Source organism: Lithobates pipiens, unplaced genomic scaffold, assembly GCF_037356315.1.
Source record: "Lithobates pipiens isolate NorthernLeopardFrog02 unplaced genomic scaffold, aLitPip1_a1.2 Scaffold_28, whole genome shotgun sequence".
Lineage (NCBI taxonomy): Eukaryota > Metazoa > Chordata > Amphibia > Anura > Ranidae > Lithobates > Lithobates pipiens.
In genome coordinates this window covers 150,935,425-150,959,238 of record NW_027507789.1, presented here as the reverse complement: position 1 = coordinate 150,959,238, position 23,814 = coordinate 150,935,425, and the positions used below count along the sequence as shown (strand labels likewise).

The following is a 23,814-nucleotide window of genomic DNA, read 5'->3' as shown; positions in this document are numbered from 1 at the left end:
TGTTTACACGACACAGGCAGGGGAAGCTTCTCATTCGCCAGGAGCGATCGAGAGGGGATGGCCAGAAACCAACGGCCATCCCCTCATCCTCCTGAAGCGAAATGGACCGCCGCAACCAGCGGGAGGGGGTCCGATCGGACCCCCCACCCGCTGGAAGGCAAGCACGTACATGTACGTGCTTGTGCCTGTCGGTGCCATTGTGCCGACGTACATCTCCATACGGCGGTCCTTAAGTGGTTAAATTGTGAAGCAATAAGTAACTTGGCATTGAACCAATGTGTCACTACACCTAGGCAGAGCCCCCTGCTGCAGTATCTCCTGACCACATCATAAAAAATATGCAGTGTGTCAACATTTAAAATAAAAATCCACAAAAAACGTTAACTTCCGGATAGGGATAAGGTGAGGGAGGGTTAGAGGGTCTGTCAAGTTTTTTTTTCTCTATGTATTTCTGTAAGCCTAGGTTCACACTGGTGTCACTGCATAATCACGTGCCTTTCAGTGCATTTTTGTAGAGGTTTTTTTTTGTGTTTTTCATGCATTTTTGTTTTAGCCAATGACTAGCACGATCTGCTGTGACATCATTGCTTTTAGGAAGAAGAGACAGGATTTTAAGCAAAGAAAACATAAAAAATCTATGTGCTCCCATTGAAATCTATGGGTCAAAAACACACCATGCTACACCAAAAGTAGGACACACAACAAATTGCACTAGTGTGAACAGGGGCTTCGGCTCTATTCACACCAATGCATTTTTTCATGCTTTTTGCAGAAATGCAGGATATTATTTTTAACTTGGGTTCCTATGGAACACATTCAATCAATGCAATTTTGTGCAAAAAAATAAATAAATGCTTAAAAAACACTTGAAAGAGCTCAGTGTTAACCTAGCCTAAGGAAGATTTCCCCAGTGACATCAACTGTGGTCCCTTTCCCTCCACTCAGGTGTCAGATTACACTCAGCAATGTGCTCTGTGATGTTGAGTGTGTGACATCAGATCCCTGGCCTCCTGCCTTCTGGAAGCGGAAAAATACAATTTAAACGGTTTACTTTGGAAGGTGGTGGAAGAAAGAGTGCTACAGATAAACAGGTAGAGCTTATGTAGAATTTATGTCAGCACTGTGTATCACCTGAGGCTAGTCACTTCCGTTGGCATATGTAAGGGTTTATTGTCACTTTAAGCTTTAATATACAATAAAAATCACTTAAAACATAATAATTGTCATAGCAGACAAATGGAGGACTTACCATTATATTACAGAGCACTAGAAAAAGAGCGGACTCCTTCACAAGTCTACGGCTGATAGTGAGTTTTCCGACACCTTGAAGATAAGCCAAGGAAACCCTGCGTATTTCTACAAAAGACATTCTACGAGGTTCCTCCTCTTTGCTTTCCTCCTGTATAATTGGTTGGCTATGCCCATGATGCTCCTTTCTCATGCCTTCAATTATAAAGATATTTTGAAACACATGTTGGAAGATCATGAGGACTGAAAATGACAGATTTAAGGAATTCAACACGTTCCATTGACTTGTAGCCACAATGGCAATTATGGAATAATAAGAAATGCAGAACTGACCAAGAGCAGCTGCCAGCAGCAGTATTATTTCTAGACTGCGAGTGTAGTTTTTAGGTGTTGGACACGATGCAATGCCATGACCGTTCTTCTCAACACTGATTTTTCTGCTAGTTGTCCTATAATGGTGGTTGGGTTGCATATGGTCCATTCTGTCTTCTTTTTCCAATTCTTCCACTGGAATGTTATCATTATACTTTCCACTTTCTGTTTGAATTTCACATTTATCACACCTTTCTTCCTGATCTCCTTTATGTTCCATAATTTCTTTTAGATCTGTCCATTCGTAATCTCCCTTTTCATCTCTGTGTCCCCCCATATCCACTTCACCTTGATCATAATCCTTGCTCCTCTCCACATGCCTGTGTCTGCACCGACTTTGATTTTCTAGTTTAGTTGCTCTATCTGTGTCGTTTTTGTTTTCATCATGCTCACTATGCTGTTCTGACTGTTCCACCGACTGTTTCTCTGTAAAGGTCTGAGCCATTATTCCAACAATGCAGGCCATTATCATGATGGGCAGCACAATGACATTGTAGACAAAAAAAAGAAATGATGACACGCGAGAAACTTCTCCTGAAGATGCCTGTATCTGATACAGGATGAAGACACAAAATCCTACCACCAATGCAGCACCACCCAAAACTGGGCCATAAAGAACTCCTTGAAGACGAAACCTCGGGTGTGGGAAGGCAGAGGAAGAAACGTCTTTTCTACCAACATTCAGCCACATTATGTAGAGCATTGATGCGCAGATAAGACTGTATTCCAAATTGAATGGATACAGGGTCACATATCCCCTTTGAAAGGTCCAGCACATTGAATTTTTTAGGCATAAACAGTCACTTATCTCATCTACAAGAGAAAATTATTTAGGTTATTTATTGTGTAAAACAGAAAACATATTAAAACCAGCTGCCCATGTTTTAAAACCCAACTCCAGCTGAGGTTATTTTTATGGTTGGATAGGGTATGGGCAGAGTTAACATTTCTGCCCAGATGTTTAGTTCTGTGTAGCACTACCCACGTAGGAGCTGCTAGATCTTCCTTAGTTCCAACGTCTATAGCTAGGCACACAGTATTTTTTTTTTACAGCTAGGTGCACTCTTACTACTTCTCGTTACTCCAATAACCAGCCTAGGACTTTTTGGTTGTTTTATTGGAGAACTTGGATAGGGGAGGAATGGAGTGGAATACTCAAGATTTCAACTAGATACAACAAGGACAGCTTCTTTAACTGAACTGTGGAATCACTGTATCAAACATCATACACACTTGAGCAAGTCCTTTGTAGGAATATTGGACAGCTGTTCTTCAGGATACTAACCAGTATCCCCTTTCTGCTGAACCCAGTAGCTGACTCTCCTAGCACAGAGGGGGGGTAGCCAAAGAACCAGTAGTGAAGCAGCGCTAAATAACTCAAAAACCATCCTTACATATAAGGTGCTAATAGTAAAGTGCTAATAATGTTCATAATATAACCTAAACCAATCCTTAGGCATAAAGTGATAATAATAATAAAGTGCTGATGGTGTTCTCACTTCCCAATGTGCAATGCAATGACATAAAAAAAATAGTAAATCAAAAAGTCAATATGAGGATAAGTGATATAAAGTGTATCCAAACTATCTAGAGGTACTGTCTCTTTTGGGAAAAAACAAATGTGCAAAAAAGTGAAACAAGTTCCACGACCAGCTCCTTTAAAACATTATCTCCAGGACCATAGGGTAGAAGAAAAGAGCCTCCATAGTTTATTATTAGCACTTTATGCCTAAGGATTGGTTTAGGTTATCTTATGAACATTATTATCACTTTACTATTAGCACCTTGTATTTAAGGAATGTTTTTGAGTTATTTAGCGCTGCTTCACTATAATTTACATATATTCATTGGTGCTGGCAACACTTTAGAAATTCAGCAGCTTTATATCTCTTGCATAAGCACTTTATTACTTTAATCATTTACACTTATAAGAAACGCATTAGTACTTCACGTTTGCATCCAAAGAACCAGGCCCCAAGATCTTTTAAAGTCTGTACTCATAAGACCTCTGGACCAAATGGTAGTCTTCTTCCATTTCTCCAGCAGCACCCTCCAGTGATCCCAGACAGATCTCATGGGGATGGCTTCCCCCCACAGTCAGTTCTTCAGAACACTCTGGTCAGCATTTCAGCCTCCAGGCCTCCCACCTGAGGCCATATGGCAGCAAGTGCTGAGGAGGGCACAGCACCCACCTCCTCGTCTGGACTCTCCTCTGCAGGAAAAGACACACTTCTTGTGTGCCCACTGAATATAAATACTATTCCCAGAATGCATAGGGGCCCCTATGCCTGTATTTGGCTTGGGATGGCATCCATATTCATACTGCTCATCTGCATGGGTCATTCCTGTTTGTCCAGAACCTTCCAAGGTTTGCTGGATACAGAGGAGCCAATACAGAAGCAGCAGCACTGTGAAACACACAGGACTCCCTTGCTAAACAATGTAATTTTCCTGTTAGGCAGGAAAGGTGCTATGTTTTACCTAACAGTCTCCTATTAAGCAGCAGACCACACTACACTAAACTATGTACATCCTAGCAGCCTATCTATGGGGTGCTACATCTGTTTGTGCCACCCCACCATTAGTTAGATTTATTCCCACTTCCTATACCTGCGATGCCCCTAGCAGGTGGTATGGCTATCACCCAGAAAGAAAGGCATGGACAGCAGTAAGAATAATATCAGAAGGTCTCACCCTTCCTAAATTCTCCAACACCTCCTGGATTAAGTTATACTTAAGGGATAAAGATGGCAATAAAAATCTGATCTAGACTATAAGGATACATTGAGATTTGTGGTATGGTGCAATAAAAATGATCGCCCCCCCTGTCCTTAAGCTGCAAAGGCAGCAGATGGGGGTGTTCACAATGCTTTCCACCCTCTGCAAAAACCACCACTGCTGTCCCATTCGGCGGCAGCACTGCCACCAAAAGCAACCGTTTCATGCAAATGGGGAAGCACTGCAAATGCAGTTGGGGCACACTGGTGTGGCAATTATAAGATTAAAACAGGCGGTAAGGAGGTACCTCATTACCACCTCACCTTCTTAAATAATATGTAAGCTGTTTATGACAACTGTGGGAGATTGGAGCCTAAATGCCTCTCCTTTGTTTTAGGAGATAAGATCCCTTAGCTTTACACTTGACCATGCACGTTAATCAAGTTACTTTCTAACCTATACCTTTACATTGTAACTCCTTTCTTCTCATAAACTTTCAAAACTTTTAAGCATAAACAGAATGTTAAATATGATTGTTATTATTGGTCCTTTGCTTTCCTTTGCTGCTGTGTGTTTGTCCCGCACTGTGGGTGCAGCACAGCTAACACCTGTGTTGGAATGTGGCTTAGCCGTGCTTTACCATAATTATATGGTGGTTAATTTATTAAAGAGGGATTCCACCTAAAAAAAAATATTAAAAGCCAGCAGCTATAAATACTACAGCTGCTGACTTTTAATAAATGGACACTCACCTGTCCCGGGTTCCAGCGATACCGGCAGCCGAGGCCGATCGATCGCTCGGCTCTCGGCTGCTGCCGTCACCATTCTACGTGAGGGAATCAGGAAGTGAAGTGAATCGGCTTCACTTCCCGGTTCCCTACTGCGCATGTGTGAGTCACGCAGCACAATAGGAATTGTCCGCGCTGTCACTGGGACCCGTGTGTGTCCCAGCAGACAGCGCGGCAGGACAGGAAATGACATAGACTCCCACGGGAGTCTATGCCCAGAAGTGGGTGTAAATACCTGTCTTTGACAGGTATCTCCACCCCCCTCCCCCCTGTAAGGTGCCAATTGTGACACCGGAGGGGGGGGAGGGTTCCGATCAGCGGAAGTTCCACTTTAGGGTGGAACCCCGCTTTAAAGACAAATCCACTTTGCACTACAATTGCGCTACAAGAACACTTGGAAGTGCACTTGGAAGTGCAAATTATTTAGATCTGAGAGGACGATCTGAAATGAGGGGAAGCTCTGCTGATTTTATCATCCAATAATGTGCAAGCAAAAATGCTGTTTTTTATTTTCCTTGCATGTCCCCCTCGGATATACAGTGACTGCACTTCTAAGTGCACTTATAGTGCAAAGTGGATCCTAAGTAAGCAGATCTGCGTACATGGGAACCATTGCCTAACCATACAAAATTATGGCCCACTGGGTTGTGATAGAGTATGTCTCACGTCATGGTAGCAGTGGGAATGTGCACTTGATCGTGTTCAGAGCCATGTAAGTAGTGTTCAAATTGTGAGACACTCTGTCTCACAAAGGTGCTTGCCACATGGCCCTGCACATGACCATCTGCACACATCACTACTGTATTTATATTTTAATATACAGTGGTGTGAAAAAGTGTTTGCCCCCTTCCTCATTTCCTGTTCCTTTGCATGTTTGTCACACTTAAGTGTTTCGGAACATCAAACAATAGTCAAGGACAACACAAGTAAACACAAAATGCAATTTGTAAATGAAGGTATTTATTATTAAAGGTTAAAAAAAATCCAAACTATCATGGCCCTGTGTGAAAAAAGTGATTGCCCCCCTTGTTAAAACATACTATAACTGTGGTTGTCCACACCTGAGTTCAATTTCCCTAGCCACACCCAGGCCTGATTATTGCCACACCTGTTCACAATCAAGGCATCACTTAAATAGGAGCTGCTTGACACGGTAAGGTCCACCAGAAGATCCTTAAAAGCTACACATCATGCCGAGACCCAAAGAAATTCAGGAACAATTGAGAAAGAAAGTAATTGAGATCTATCAGTCTGGAAAGGGTTATAAAGCCATTTCCAAAGCTTTGGGAATCCAGCGAACCACAGTGAGAGCCATTATCCACAAATGGCGAAGACATGGAACAGTGGTGAACCTTCCCAGGAGTGGCCGGCCGCCCAAAATTACCCCAAGAGCGCAGCGACGACTCATCCAACAGGTCACAAAAGACCCCACAACAACGTCCAAGGAACTGCAGGCCTCACTTGCCTCAGTTAAGGTCAGCGTTCATGCCTTCACCATCAGGAAAAGACTGGGCAAAAATGGCCTGCATGGCAGAGTTCCAAGGAGAAAACCACTGCTGAGCAAAAAGAACATCAAAGCTTGTCTCAATTTCTCCACAACACATCTTGATGATCCCCAAGACTTTTGGGACAAAATTCTGTGGACCGATGAGACAAAAGTGGAACTCTTTGGAAGGTGTGTGTCCAAGTATATCTGGCGTAGAAGGAACACTGCATTTCATAAAAAGAACATTATACCAACAGTAAAATATGGTGGTGGTAGTGTGATGGTCTGGGGCTGTTTTGCTGCTTCAGGACCTGGAAGACTTGCCGTGATAAAAGGAACTATGAATTCTGCTGTCTACCAAGAGATCCTGAAGGAGAATGTCCGACCATCTGTTCGTGTACTCAAGCTGAAACGAACTTGGGTTCTGCAGCAGGACAATGATCCTAAACACACCAGCAAGTCCACCACCGAATGGCTGAAGAAAAACAAAATGAAGACTTTGGAGTGGCCTTGCCAAAGTCCTGACCTGAATCCTATTGAGATGTTGTGGTATGACCTTAAAAAGGCCATTCATGCTCGAAAACCCTCTAATGTAACTGAATTAGGACAATTCTGCAAAGATGAGTGGGCCAAAATTCCTCCAGGACGCTGTAAAAGCCTCATTGCACGTTATCGCAAACGCTTGGTTGCAGTTGTTGCTGCTAAGGGTGGCCCAACCAGTTATTAGGTTTAGGGGGCAATCACTTTTTCACACAGGGCCATGATGGTTTGGATTTTTTTTCACCTTTAATAATAAACACCTTCATTTACAAATTGCATTTTGTGTTTACTTGTGTTGTCCTTGACTATTGTTTAAATTGGTTTGATGTTCCGAAACACTTAAGTGTGACAAACATGCAAAGGAACAGGAAATGAGGAAGGGGGCAAACACTTTTTCACACCACTGTATACACATGTGTGATTGGTTCTTTTGAAAGAATACAAGTGTCTGATTGGCTGATTCTAAGCCACCACCTTCCTTTGTTATTCATGTTTATAGCAAAAATAAACAAAGCTGGCTATTCTCTGGAGGATTCTGCTAAGTTCAAGGTGAAACCAGCATCTGTATCTGTGTTATTTGGAGAGATACAAGCGCGCTTTCCGGGCATTATATGAGAGAGCTGTTTTTGTGCTTTTAACTGCAAAGAAATGATTTGCTTATACGGAGAAGCATAAAATTTCCCTGACACTAACCTACTCCAAGCATGCAGGTAAGCTGCGCTGCACCCACGGTGCAAGACAAACACACCGCAACAGTGTGAAAGCAGGCTTAAGGTTCACTTGCCTGAAGTTATGTTTAGTTGTAGACTCTCTATCTCTCTGTGCACGGAATCATTTATAACAGCCATAAGCCAAAGCAGGAGGTTGGTGGACAATGCCAGCATGATGCCATGTCTGAAAACATAAAACAGAGGTAAGTGCTGAAATACAGAAGTAGGACGCCAGCTGGACCCTGGAGAAATCTTCTCTGCAGTGGTGCAGATTCTCTAAACTTCAGGCACTGCAATAGTTAACAGCTTTGGGTCTTCAGGTAAAACAGCAGTACAGAAGGTCCGACAGGGGCACGCCCCCTCCTTCTTTCTCCATTGAGAAAAGTAATTTCACTGATTACACTGCTTGTAACACAATCAGGGAATGATCAGTTAAAAAGTGTCTCTTCTCCATTCACAGTCTGTGTAATCAATGAACAAACTTTTCTCATTGAAGGAGGAGGAGGAGGGGAGCATGTCCCCATCAGATTACCCGCAATACTGTTCTGCCTGAAGACCTAACACTGTTGACCATTGCAGTATCAAAGAGACAGGAAGAGGACCGGGCATCCCTGCAATGAAGATTTCTCTAGGATCCAGCTGCCTGCACAACATGGGATATACTTCATTACAGTTACGTGATGTAACTAAACCTGTATGGATTTATTTTTAGCTAAGCTTCAGCGTTAAAGGAAAAAATGCATGAAAATAAAAATAAAATGAATGCATGCAGGACATCTAATGATCAGTAAGATGCAATATATTACATTGTTGTTTTGGTGTTTAGCTTTGCTTTATGGAGAACCCCTTCAATATTTGTCCTCCGCCATGTTTTCTGGGCTCCGCTTGCCCATCTGCAGGCCCATGACCTACATGTTGAATCCAGCAAGTGGAGGGGAGGGAGAAGATTAGACACATGTCCACTCTCCTCCACTTCTTGCTGTGACCAGAAAGCATCATGTATGACATTACTTCTGGATCAGCCTCTCAGTGTCCCTGGCTAGCATAGCTGGCAGGGGATGTATTGCGATGTGATCTGCATGGCAATACATTCAGTGGAGACCAGAGGAGACATGCAGGGCCTTTTAGATCCTGCATGTCTCATTAAAGAGAACCTGTCTCCTAACAATCATCACACTGGAGTCTTTTTGTCCCCTATGTGATGAGAAAAAAATAAGTTCCACCCAAGCACATAAAATACCCCCCCCAAATTTTGCGCCCCCCCCCAAACATATGCACGTAGGAGTGTAAAAGCACGCATCGAGGGCACTTACGCATGAAAATTACGATTGCGATACACATGTTACATATTGCTACACACGCCAGAGTGAGAGCAATACTTCTAGCACAAGACCTTCTCAGTAACACTAAACTGATGACCTATAGGGGGCTTTTGAAGCTTTGCCTATAGAAAATATAGGGTACTGAAGTTTGTTGCCATTTCACAGGCCCACACAAATTTATGGTTTGACATGTTGGGTGTCCGTTTTTATAGGTTACCAAAAACTGGGTAATTTATTGTGTTTGTTTGCCTTAAAATTCACTTTAGCGTTTTACTGAAATGTTGTGCTTCGTAGGCTTTGTGGTAGTATCAAGTGACATAAAATTCTCTAGGGTGTCTGATTTCAGAAAATATATAATAGTTTTACAGTGGATATAAAAAGTCTACACACCCCTGTTAAAATGTCAGGTTTCTGTGATGTAAGAAAATGAGACATATAGCGCAAAAAATAAAGATTTTGTTTGGGTAGAGTATCGCATGACCACACAATTGTCCGTTAAAGCGACGCACTGCCGTATCGCAGAAAAATGGCCTGGTTATTTAAGGGGGTAAATCCTTCCGAGGTTGAAGTGGTTAAACTAATACTTTGTTGAAGCACCTTTTGATTTTATTTACAGCAGTCTTTCTGGGTATGAGTCTATCAGCATGGCACATCTTGACATGCCAATATTTGCCCACTCTTCTTTGCCAAAACACTCCAACTCTGTCAGATTGAGAGGGTGCCTCCTGTGCACAGCCCTCTTCAGATCACCCCACAGATTTTCAATGGGATTCAGGTTTGGGCTTTGGTTGGACCATTCCACAATTTTAATCTTCTTCTGGTGAAGCCATTCCTTTGATTTGGATGTATGCTTTGGGTCGTTGTCATGCTGAAAGACAAAGTTCCTCTTCATGCTCAGCTTTCTAGCAGAAGCCTGAAGGTTCTGTCCCAATATTAACTGGTATTTGGAACTGTTCATAATTCCCTCTACCTTGACCCTGTCTCAGGTGAAGAAAAACAGCCCCAAAGCATGATGCCGCCACCACCATGCTTCACATTAGGTATGGTGTTCTTTTGGTGATGTGCGGTGTTGTTTTTTGTGGCAAACATATCTTTTGGATTCCTGGCCAAAAAGTTCAACCTTGGTTTTATCAGACCATAACACACTTTCCCACCTGCTTTTGGGAGACTTCAGATTTGTTTTTGCAAAATTTAGCTTGCATGTTTTTGTTGGTAAGAAAAGGCTTCCATCTTGCCACTCTACCCCATAGCTCAGACATAATGTATGAAGAATACGGGAGATTGTTTTCACATGTACCACACAGCCAGTACTTGCCAGATATTCCTGCAGCTTCTTCAATGTTGCTGTAGGTCTCTTGGCAGCCTCCCTGACCAGTTTTCTTCTCGTCTTTTCATAAATTTTGGAGGGACGTCCAGTTCTTGGTCATGTCACTGTTGTACCATATTTTCTCCACTTGACGATGACTGCCTTCACTGTGTTCCATGGTATATCTATTGCCTTGGAAATTCTTTTGTACCCTTCTCCTGACTGATACCTTTTAACAATGAGATCCCTCTAATGCTTTGGAAGCTCTCTGCGGACCATGGCTTTTGTTGTAGGATGCAACTAAGAAAATGTCAGGAAAGACCTACTAGAACAGCTGAACTTTATTTTGGGTTAATCAGAGACACTTTAAATAATGGCAGGTGTGTACTGACTCCTATTTATCATGAGTTTGAATGTGATCGCTTAATTCTGAACACAGCTACATCCCCAGTTATTAGAGGGTGTGCGCACTTATGCAACCACATTATTTTTGGGTTTTTTCTATTGAGTTGTACAGTTTATAGGCCACATTAAAGGAGGAAAAAGTTCTAAAATCATTTATCTTGGTCTAATTTTTTTTTACATCACAGAAATCTGACATTTTAACAAGGGTGTGTAGACTTTTTATATCCTGTATGTTTTCTTCAGGCGTAATTTTTTTTTAAAATGTGTGCAACACATGCAAAAATGGCTCTGGCAGTGAAAAGATTAAAAATGTTAGAATTTTTATTAGAACCAGAATGGAGGTGAAATCTTCCGATGGGGCCACCACTCCAGAGACAATAGTCTGAGAGGTAATATACCCATATTTTCTTTCACTTCCTGTTGTGTTTTGGTTATAAGATAAGAGTAATTCTCCCTTGTGGGATGGCTCAGGCTGGGTTCACATATGTGGGAATTGGATATGGGTTACCCCGCATCCAATTCGCATGACATGCGAGTGTGACCGATTCTTTCAATGGTGCCGGTTCACACAGGTCTAGGGCGGCCACGGAGCCCATTGCAAAAGAGTCCTGTGCATGTTTGGGTCTGGCTCAGGTGTCAATTCAGGCAAAAAATTCAGACCTGAATAGCACTGGTGAACAGACACGCCCCGGATCCCAGGTACAAACCTGCAGCCGCACATATGTGAACCTGGCCTAAAGACAGTTCCCGGGTGGGCTGTATAAAATACATTGTTCATATCAACTGTCATTTATGGTAGTATTGAGGACTCAACAGTTGTTGTGACCCAACGGTTTGACAGGTATAAAAGTAGTTAGTTCAAAACACTGTTGAGGACTCTAGCAACCAACCATTAGTTACATAGTAAGGTTGAATAAAGACACCAGTCCATCCTGAGCAGGTGTCTACAATTGTCCCTATCCCTGTACATTGCACACTCACATTGGTCCCTACCCTCAAGGAGCCCACAATCCAAGGTCCCCATTCATATACTAGGGCCAATATTGGACAGAAGCCAAATAACCTACCTGCATGTCGTTGGAGTGTGGGAGGAAACTGGAGTACATGGAGGAAACCCACGCAGGCACAGGGAGAACATGCAAACTCCAGGCAGGTAGAGTCGTGGTTGGGATTCAAACCAGCAACCCTTCTTACTGCTAGGTGAGAGTGCTAACCACTCTACCACTGTGCTACCCACATGGTTGAGTGCATACAACCTAAACCACATTATCATGCAAATAGTACCATTTACAGAGAAAATAAAACAGCTCTGCTTTTCATTTTCCACAAGGAATGACACTGGAAATATCTGGTTTTCTTTCCTCCATGTCCATTAAGCCGCGTACACACGGGCGGACTGTCTGTCCAACTTAGTCCGCTGAAACACATTTCAGCGGACAGTCCGCTCGTGTGTGGGCTTCAGCGGACTTTTTCAGCGTGCAGTCTGGCGGACTAAGTATTTCGGAATTTCCGTAATATTGTCCGTCCAACTTTGGTTTCAGCGGACAATCCGCTCGTGAGTAGGCTAGTTGGACGGACTAAGTATGGCGCATGCTCAGAAAGGATTTACACGGCGAAAGGTTTCATTGCTGTGTATTGGACGTCCTATTTCTAGTCCCGTCGTACGTGCTGTACACGTCATCGCGCAAGCTTTCGACGGACTGTTTGTTCATCGTGTGTGGTCAAGTCCGTTCATTCGAAAGTAGGACGGACTGTCCGTCGGATTGTCTGACGGACTTAGTTGGCCAGACAGTCCGCCCGTGTGTACGCGGCTTTAGTATTACCATTTGCTTCTCTTCTTACTCACCTAGTTATATTATGTTGCACCTGCACACAGTCCTGGCTTGAAAACCACAAAAAAAATGTCTGCAAGGAAAGCATATCATGAGTTGATTATCACGTACAGTGCCTTGAAAAAGTATTCACACCCCTTAAAATTTTTCACATTTTGTCATGTTACAACCAAAAACGTAATTGTATTTTATTGAGATTTTATTTGATAGATCAACACAAAGTGGCACATAATTGTGAAGTGGAAGGAAAATAATAAATAGTTTTCCAAATTTTTTACAAATAAATACGTAAAAAGTGTGGGGTGGATTTGTATTCAGCCCCCCTGAGTCAATACTTTGTAGAACCGACTTTCACTACAATTACAGCTGCAAGTCTTTTTGGGTATATCTCTACCAGCTTTGCACATATAGAGAGTGACATGTTTGCCCATTCTTCTTTGCAAAATAGCTCAAGCTCTGTTAGATTGGATGGACAACGTCTGTGAACAGCAATTTTCAAGTCTTGCCACAGATTCTCAATTGGATTTAGGTCTGGACTTTTTTTTACTGTCCACTCCCTTCTATGTACTTGTATAAAGATGGCCATACACAATGCGGTCTGATTGTATATTGTGTATTTAGTGAGAAGGGTGATCACTGATTGCATTTCATTTAAAAAAGTGCACCTGTGAGTGGGAGGATGGATGATGTAGGATGTGTGCTAATGAGGTTACCTGGTCAACTCCTTCCTGTGTCATGACTAGGGATGAGCCGAACACCCCCCCGGTTCACACCAGACAAAAAATTAGTTTGAACATGCAAACGCTGTTAAAGTCTATGGGACACGAATGTGAAAAATCAAAAGTGCTCATTTTAAAGGCTTATATTCAAGTTATTGCCAAAAAAAATGTGTTTGGGGACCCGGGTCCTGCTCCAGGGGACATGTATCAATGCAAGAAGAAGTTTTTAAAATGTCTTTTCTTAAATAATGCTTAAAGCGAAACAATAAAAATGAAATATTCCTTTATATATCGTGCCGGGGGGTCCCCTTAGTCTACCTGTAAAGTAGCGCATTTTCCCCATGTTTACAAAAGTACCACAGCAAAATGTAATTTCTAAAGGAAAAAATGGCATTTAAAATTGCTCGTGGCCGTAATGTATTGCCAGATCCCGGCAATATACATAAAAAAAATCATTTAACCACTTGCCTACCGTGCACTTACACCCCCTTCCTGCCCAAGCCAATTTTCAGCTTACAGCAATGTGGCACTTTGAATGACAATTGTGCGGTCATGCTACACTGTACCCAAACAAATTTTTTTATCATTTTCTTCACACAAATAGAGCTTTCTTTTGGTGGTATTTAATCACTGCTGGGTTTTCCATTTTTACAAAAAAAAAAGACCAATAATTTTGAAAAAAAAATGTTTTTCACTTTTTTCTATCAGTAAATTTTGTAACTAAGTAATTTTTCGCCTTCACTGATGTGTGCTGATGAGGCAGCACTGATGGGCACTGGTAGGCTGAACTGGTGGGCACTGATGATTCGACACTCATGGGCACTGATTAGGTGGCACTGATGAGGAGGCACTAATATGCCGTACTTATGGGTACTGATAGGTGGCACTGTTAGGCGGCACTAGTGGGCACTGATAGGCAGCACTGGTGGGCACTGATAGGCATTGATGGGTGGCACTGATGGATGACACTGATGGGAATTGATTGACTGCAGTGATGGGCATTGATGGGTAACACTGATAGGTGGCACTGATTGCCAGCAATGACTGGCATCGTTAATGGGCACTGATTGGTGGCACTTGTGGGCAGTGGTAGGCACTGATTGCTGCCATTGGTGGGCACTGATTTATTACAATGTTTTTCACTATTGTAATCAGGGCACTGATGATCAATGCCCTGATTACATTCCTAAATGTCCCCCTGCACTCTGTCAGTGTGAGGCAAGGAGCGCCGATTACTGGCACTTCCTTGTTTACGTTCGATTCTTTGGTTCACTTGCTCTGCTGACAAGCAAGTGAACCAAAGCCCTGACTCATGCTTATTAATTGATTAGAATCAGAAGACTAATTCACAGAAGGTTGGCAGGTCCTGGGGACATTTACTTGGATTTAGTTCCATGACTCAGAGCACAAGCCCATTGTTGTGTCAGACCACAATTTGTCAGATTAGTCAGCATTATCAATTTTGGTGACACACAAACAGTTGTGTTTAGCCTAGGTTTCCACGATTGCAGCCTGAAATTCGCACGATTCTGCTGCAATTTTTTTACGCAATTTTGATGCGACTTGAAGCAATGCCTGTGTATTCTTGATGTCTATGGACCTCAAGTCACATGAAAGTGGGACCAAGTAGTGCAGGGACTTCTTTGAGGTCGCTGTGACTTGAAGTTGCCCAGATATGAACGGTAATAATTGGAAATCCTGGGGTACGACTTGTCAAGTGACTTTGCAGTCCCAAGTCGCAGGACAAGTTGCACAAGTGGAAATGGAGCCTAAATGAAAAGCGGGTTTTTATGCATGTGAACGGCATTCTGATGGGCCAACTTCACAGTTAACATTGCTAGCCATCAGATTTGTCCATAGTCTTTACAGCGTATGCACAGGAATAATGATCAGATTTTACTACCACGGGCGAAGTACCCATGATAGTAAAATCCAATCATTAAGGCTCCTTTCACACATTTTTCCGTGACTTGAAGCAATGTCTTTGTAATCTTGAGGTCCCTGCCTCAAGTCGCATCAAAATCGGACAAAAGTAGTGCAGGGACTACTTTGAAGTCACACAGATATAAATACAACTCATTGGAAATCATGGGATACAACTTGTCATGTGACTTTGTAGTCCCAAGTCGCAGGACAAGTCGCACAAGTGTGAAAGGGGCCTCAGGCTATCTGTACCTTATCACTGCTGCTACCTGGTCATTGATTTAGTGTATTGTTCTACTGCTGGTGACTTGTGGTACTTTCAGTGTTCTAACAACTCATATGATTCTTTGACTCAGTAACTCATAGACCAGGGGTAGGCAACCTTTTGAGCACAGTGTGCGAAAAATGTTTTTAAAGAAATTGAGAGTGACGATTTTATAACAAAAAAATGTCAACTTCACTTTCTCAATCACGGAAAGGATTTTTTATGCTGTTGAATAGTAGTGAGAAATTATCATCCTGCATTCACACCTCTGATCAGCCCTAATTCACGCACCTTCACACTTCAGAGAATTACCCCCTGCTCATCTGCCCCACCACTGTATTACCCTGCACATCTGCCCCACCACTGTACTACCGTGCACATCTGCCCCACCACTGTACAACCCTGCACATCTGCCCCACCACTGTACTACCCTGCACATTTGCCCCACCACTGTATTACCCTGCACATCTGCCCCACCACTGTATTACCCTGCACATCTGCCCCACCACTGTACTACCCTGCACATCTGCTCCACCACTGTACTACCCTGCACATCTGCCCCACCACTGTATTACCCTGCACATCTGCCCCACCTCTGTACTACCGTGCACATCTGCCCCACCACTGTACTACCGTGCACATGTACCCCACCACTGTACTACCCTGCACATCTGCCCCACCACTGTATTACCGTGCACATCTGCCCCACCACTGTACTACCCTGCACATCTGCCCCATCACTGTAATACCCTGCACATTTGCCCCACCACTGTATTACCCTGCACATCTGCTCCACCATTGTACTACTCTGCACATCTGCCCCACCACTGTACAACCCTGCACATCTGCCTCACCGCTGTGCTACCCTGCACATCTGCCCCACCACTGTATTACCCTGCATATCTGCCCACCCAGGGCCAGATTAAGAGCATCATGGGCCTGGTGCTAAGGATTTTGGTGGGCCTTTTTATGAAAATAAATAAACTTAAAATGCAAACAATTTTTTGTTAAATTAAATTAAAGAGAGGGGGGGGGGGGGTGATACCGAGATAGGGGGCTGAGGGAGGGGAAGAGAGAGAGAAAGGGGTGAGAGGGGACAAGAGAGAGGGGGAAAGAAAAAGGGGAATAGAGAGAGGGTGGTGGGAAAGAGGGGGTTGAAGGGGGCAAGAAAGAGAATGGGGGATGAAGGTGGTGAGAGAGAACAGGGTAAAAGAGAGGGGATGAGAGATAGAGAGGTGAGTGGGTAAAAGAGAGAAAGAGGGGGGTGAGAGTCTGTGGGGGGGGGGGGGGCACAGCATAGTACATTACAGGGGGGGGAGATAGCCCAGTACATTACATGGTTGGCACAACACATTACATGGTGGATACATGGATACAGTACATTTAATGGTGGGCAAAGCACAGCTAATTACATAGTGGGCACAGCACATTACATGGTTGGCACAGCACATGACATGGTTGCTACTGCACAACACAGCACATTCCATGGTGGACACAACACAGCACATGCACAAGGTGAGCACAGGACCTTATATGGTGGGCACAGCACATGACATGGCGGGCACAGCTGAGCACATTACATAGTGAGCACTGCACAGCACATTATATGGTGGGCACAGCATATTATATGTTGGGTACTGCACATGGCATAGTGGGCACTGCACAGCACAAAACAAGGTGGGCACTGAATGACACCACATGAGATGGTGGGCACTGTACAACACAGCACAGCACATTACATTTTGAGCACAGCACATTAAATGGTGGACACCGCACATGACATAGTGAGCCCTGCACACCACATTCCATTGGGCACATTGGTGGGTACTGCACGACACAGCACAGGCAATTACATTGTGAGCACAGCACATTAAATAGTGGACACCACACATTATATGGTGAGCCCCCACATTCCATTGTGGGTACTGCAGGACACATGCCATGTTGGACAATGTACAACACATTACATGGTGGGCACAGCACATTACATGGTAGGCACTGCATGGCGCAGCACATGACATGGTGGGCACTGCACAGCAATTTAAATGGTGGGCACTGTATGACACATCACATTACATGGTGGGCACTGCCTGGCACAGCCCATTACATGGTGGGTACAACACATTACATGGTGGGCACTGCATGGCATAGCACATTTCATGGTGGGCAATGCAACTGCACATTACATATTAGGAACGGCATATTAAATGGTGGGCACTGCTGAACAGCACAGCACATTACACAGTGGGCACAACACATTACATGCTGAGCACAGCACATGGCATGGTGGGAACTGCACATGATGTGGTGGGCACTGCATGGAACAGCACATTACATATTGGGCACTGCACATTACATGGTGGGATCACTGCATGGCACAGCACATGACATGGTGGGCATTGCACATGACATGGTGGGCACTGGGAGGCACATAACATGACATGGTGGGCACTGCACATTACATGGCAGGCACTGCATGGCACAGTATATGACATGGTGGGCACTGCATGGCACATGACATGACATGGTCAGCCCTGCACATTACATGGTGGGCACTGCACATTACATGGTGGTAACAGCACATGACATTGTGGGCACTGCACATTACATGGTGGGTAATGCAAGGCACAGCATGACATAGTGGGCACTGCACATCACATGAAGAGCAATGCAATGTACAGCACATGACATGGTGGGCACTGCACGTTACATAGTGAGCACTGCAATGCACAGCAAATGACATACTGGACACAGCACTTTACATGGGGGCATTGCAATGCACATGACATGACATGGTGGGCACAGGACATGACATGGTGGGCACTGCACGACATAGTGGGCATTGCACATTACATAGTGGGCACTGCATTGCACATGACATGGTGGGCACTGCAATGCACAGCACATGACATGGTGGGCACTGGGCACAAGAGAGCACATGACATGGTGGGCACTGGGCACAAGAGCACATTACATGGGTTCACTGGGCACAAGAGCACATTACATGGTGGGCACTGGGCACAAGAGCACATTACATGGGGTCACTGGGCACAAGAGCACATTATATGGGGGGCACTGGGTACAAGAGAGCACATTACATGTGGGGCACTGGGTACAAGAGAGCACATTCCATGGGGGGCACTGGGTACAAGAGAGCACATTACATGGAGGGCACTGGGCACAAGTGAGCACATTGCATGGGGGCACAGGGCACAAGAGAGCACATTACATGGGGGGCACTGGGCACATTACATGGGGGGCACTGGGCACAAGAGAGCACATTACATGGGGGGAAGCAGCAGTGTGTCCCCTAGCGCAATAATTACACAACACCTCCCTAACAAATTTACTAACCTCATGTCAACAGCATCGGATATGTCCTTCCTCCCGGGCTCCTGCTGCATAGGACAACATCAGCGCCCCTCCCCCAGACAGCTCCCAGACACAGAGGATCTGTGTGAGTGGAACAGATCCTGTGATAGGAGTTACACATCTGCAGAGACAAGACTTGGCTGCAGTGACTACACTTGTCTCCTCCATGTGTGCAGTGCACAGAGGGCTCCTCCTCCTTCCAGAAGGCTACAGATACTGATAAGCTACTGGCATGGGCCTATATTGAGGGAGGGGCCTGGAGCTGCAGCTCCACAAGCCCCTATGTTAATCCGGCCCTGTGCCCACCACTGTACTATCCTGCACATCTGCCCCATCACTGTAGCCCCCAGCACATCTGCCCCACCACTGTAGCCCCCGGCACATCTGCCCCACCACTGTAGCCCCCGGCACATCTGCCCCAACACTGTATACCCCTGCACATCTGCCCAACCACTGTAACCCCCTGCACATCTGCCCCACCACTGTACTACCCTGCAAATCTGCCCCACCACTGTACTACCTTACACATCTGCCCCACCAGTGTACTACCCTGCACATCTGCTCCACCACTGTACTATCCCGCACATCTGCTCCACCACTGTACTACCCCGCACATCTGCCCCACCAGTGTACTACCCTGCAAATCTGCCCCACCACTATACTACCCTACACATCTGCCCCACCACTGTACCACTCTGCTCTTCTGTCCTACGACTGTAACCCTCTGCTCATTTGCCCCAGCAATGTTCCCCCTTTCTCATCTGTTCCAGCAACGTTCCCCCTTTCTCATCTGCCCCACCACTATACCTCTCTGCACATCTGCTCCACTGCCCTACCCCCATGCTCTTCTGTCTTACCGCTGGACCATCTTCTCATCTGTCCTCACACTGAACTTATCTGCTCATCTGCCCCACCACTGTAACCTCCTTTCTCATCTGCCCCATGACTATACCTCCTGCACATCTGTCCCATTTGTGTTTCCCCTGCTCTTCTGCCCAACCACTGTAACCCCCTGCTCATGTGTTCCACCGATCTACCTCCTTTCTTCTCTGCACCCCTCTGCACATATGCCCCACCTCTGTAACCCCATGCTCCTCTGCTCCACCGCTGTAACCTTCTGCTCATCTGTCCCACCACTGTACCCCCCTGCTCTTCTGTCCCACTGCTGAACCCCCTTCTCATCTCTTCCACCACTGTACCTCCTGCACATCTGCCCATTTCTGTACCCTCTTCTCATCTATGATAGGTGTGATATGCAGAGTGGTGAAAGGAATCAGAGATGAGACACATCTACCTGTCCTGGCACACACATCCAGACATGTACGGAGCTATATTGAAAAGGAAGCGCAGGACATACATGACAGGGTGCAAGGAAATTACTGGGCAAAGGAAAAGCAGCGTGGGGGTGGTTAAGAGGCAGGCGTACTTACCCCATTGGTGGACGGTCACAAGGGGGAGGAGTGTGGGTCCTCTGTCCATGTGCCAGGGTGGGGCAGGTCAGCAGTTGGGGTCAGCAAGCGAGGAGAGACGTTCCCGCCCGCCCTCCCTAATAATGGATGGTGGTTTGGGTTTGGAAGGGTTATCGTTTTGGGGGTGGCGTGGGGTCCTTGGCGACTGCTATATATATATAGGAAAAGATATATGTAGAAATGCATGGGTCAATTGAAAAAGGTTGGGACCCATGCCAGAGATGGAGTCATTGTGTTTGGGCTGGTGTCAGTCCAGATTAATGGCTAACATATGTTGGGGGTCTGTGGTCAGTTAGTGAGTCCTCGAGGCAAGTTTGGCGGCTGGGGACAGATGCTGACAAAGTGGGGATCACAGGCTCAAAATAATAAGGGGTCGTCAGGGACCAGCCAAAAAAGCACTTAGGGTCTTTTGGGTAACTGGAAGTTGTTACAAGTTTTTGTATGGTTAAATATTTAAAATAAAGTTTAATTTTTATTGTTATTTAAATAAAGGCCGTTGAGGCCATTTTCATCCAAGCAGGTGTCCGAGTATTTATTTTAAGTTTAACAGTTAAAATTTACATGTATTGGTGGGGAAGTAAGTTATCTGGCTACCCTAGTCATGCTGATCCAGCTCTCGCATCCAGCCCACGTGCTTGTATGTGATGTATGTGATGAATGTGAGGTATGTGATGAATGTAATGTATGTAATGTATCTGATGAATGTAATGTATGTGATGAATGGATGGGATGGATGGGGTTTATCTGATGGGATGTATGGGGTATATGGAATGGATGGGATGTATGGGGTGTATGGGATGGGATGTATGTAATGTATGGGATGTATTGGATGGATGTGATGTATGGGATGTACAGGATGTCACATACAAGCATCTGGAATGAATGCACAATGATGAGCTCAGGTCAGGGGCATTTTCTGAAAGCAGTGACCCCCCCCCCCCCCCAGTGCAGGTGCAGTGTGGGAAATTCTGAGATTGGAATGCATTAGTGTCTCACTGACACTTCCCTGCACTGCTCTGCTGATGGGGAGGGAGTTGAGTGCTGGTCAAAGACGCTTCCAGTGCTGCTTGTGGCACCAATGCCGGGGGTTGCCGTCAGTAACTCATATGATTCCTTAGCTTGGTGTACTGTGTACTCCTGACTCAGAACTGTCCTCAGTTTGTATCCAGTCCCTGAGTGTCAGTGTGCTGTGAGCCAGCTGATTGGCTCCAGGGAGGGGCCCAGCTCTCCCACTCTACGATCATATTACCATGCCTGATCTGCTATGCTACTGAGTTCATAGTGAACTGTATTCAAACGGATCAGTTCACTCAGATCAATCGATTTATCCAGTACACTGAAAAGAATTCAAAAGAACGATTTGTTCATGAACTGGATATCACTAATATATATATATCAAATACACTGCCAGTACTGACTGAATATAGAGTTTGCATTCAGTGTAGCCTATATCTTCAGTGTAGAGTATATATATATATATATATATATATATATATATATATATATGTATATATATATGTGGACTTAGTCCCCCTGGGCCATGATTGGCCAAAGGCATCCTGCCTTTGGCCAATTATGGCTCTTGCTAAGGAGCATGCTGTGTTTGGCCAAAGCATGCAGGTCAGGTATATGCTTTGACTAGGGATGAGCTTCGTGTTCGAGTCGAACGTACGTTCGACTCGAACATTGGCTGTTCGGGCGTTCGGCGAAATCCGAACTCTTGGTCCGTTCCCGTCAAAATTCGTATGGCGTGCGCGGACCACAATGCACTGCGATGGCGCAGTGCATTGCTGGCTCATGATTGGCCAAGCATGCACTGTGAACCCGCATGCTTGGCCAATCGCAGCGCCAGCAGCAAGGAGAGCCATGATTGGCCACAGGCATCCTGCCTGTGGCCAATCATAGCTCAGGCTGTGTAGTGCACGCCCCACACTATATAAGGCCGCCTTTGAGGCGGCCTCGTGTAGTGTGTTGGAATCTGAAGCAGTGGGTGTTCTGTGTACCTTCAACACAGTTACACACCAATCGTTTTTGGCTGATTTCCTATCTTGCTCTTGTGTAGTGGTTATTGTCTGTGCCCTGACCGCAGTATACACCACTACACTATATTCACCTCACCTATATAGCTAGCTAGTGATCTATCTTTAACCACTTAACAACCGCCCATTGCCGATTAACGGCTTCAGGGCGGTTGTTTAACTCTGAGAGGCCGTTAATTAACGGCCTCCAAGAATTCTGCTCTCGCGCGCCCCCTGGGGTGCGCACTCGAGAGCATCCGTGACCGCCGGGTCCACAGGACCCGGCGCATCACGGATCACGGTAAACGGCCGCTCGTCGCAGCCGTTTACCACGTGATCGCTCCGTCAAATGACGGAGTGATCACTTGTAAACAAACCGGCGTCATGTTATGACGCCGGTTCCTCCCTCCCCTCTCTGTACCGATCGGTACAGCGGAGGGGAAAGAGATCGGTGTCAGCAGCGATGTGGGCTGCATCTGCAGTGCCCACATAGCTGCTCACCGAATTTAACCCCTCAATTCCCTGCCAATACTCTGCAATACCAGTGCATACTCTGCAGTACCCTGCCATTACTCTGCAGTACCCCCCATTACTCTGCAGTACCCTGCCTTTACTCTGCAGTACCCCCCATTACTCTGCAGTAACCCCCATTACTCTGCAGTACCCTGCCATTACTCTGCAGTACCCCCCATTACTCTGCAGTACCCCGCCATTACTCTGCAGTGCAGTACCCTGCCATTACTCTGCAGTACCCTGCCTTTACTCTGCAGTACCCTGCCATTACTCTGTAGTACTCCCCAATACTCTGCAGTACCCTGCTATTACTCTGTAGTACCCCGCCAATACCCCGCCAATACTCTGCAATACCAGTGCATACTCTGCAGTACCCTGCCATTACTCTGCAGTACCCCCCATTACTCTGCAGTACCCTGCCTTTACTCTGCAGTACCCTGCCATTACTCTGAAGTACTCCCCAATACTCTGCAGTACCCTGCTATTACTCTGTAGTACCCCACCAATACCCCGCCAATACTCTGCAATACCCTGCCATAAATTGCCATACCCAGCCATACTCGGAGATACCCAGCCATACTCGGTGATACCCTGAAATACCCAGCCATAGACGCCCCCCACCCCTCACCGCCCTCCGGTGCTTCTACCAACTCGCCAGTACGATCAAAGCCAGAATCTTTTTTTTATTTTTTATTTCAGGCTTCCCAGCCTAGAGGTGAGATGTGGGGTCATATTGACCCCCAGATTTCACTGTAAAGAGGACCTGTCACCCCATATTCCTATTACAAGGGATGTTTACATTCCTTGT

General features: G+C 45.3%; 1 protein-coding gene across 1 annotated transcript in view; it reads right to left on the bottom strand.

Annotated features, from left to right (window-relative positions):
* LOC143935665 (proton channel OTOP3-like) overlaps window positions 1-23,814 on the bottom strand; it is a 135,843-nt gene that overhangs the window by 39,644 nt on the left and 72,385 nt on the right. The window contains exons 4-6 of the mRNA XM_077459698.1: window positions 12,742-12,800; window positions 7,937-8,046; window positions 1,250-2,433 (exon numbers count right to left, since the gene is read on the bottom strand). Coding sequence (XP_077315824.1) covers window positions 1,250-2,433; window positions 7,937-8,046; window positions 12,742-12,800 — 1,353 coding nt within the window. The remainder of the gene's footprint in view (window positions 1-1,249; window positions 2,434-7,936; window positions 8,047-12,741; window positions 12,801-23,814) is intronic.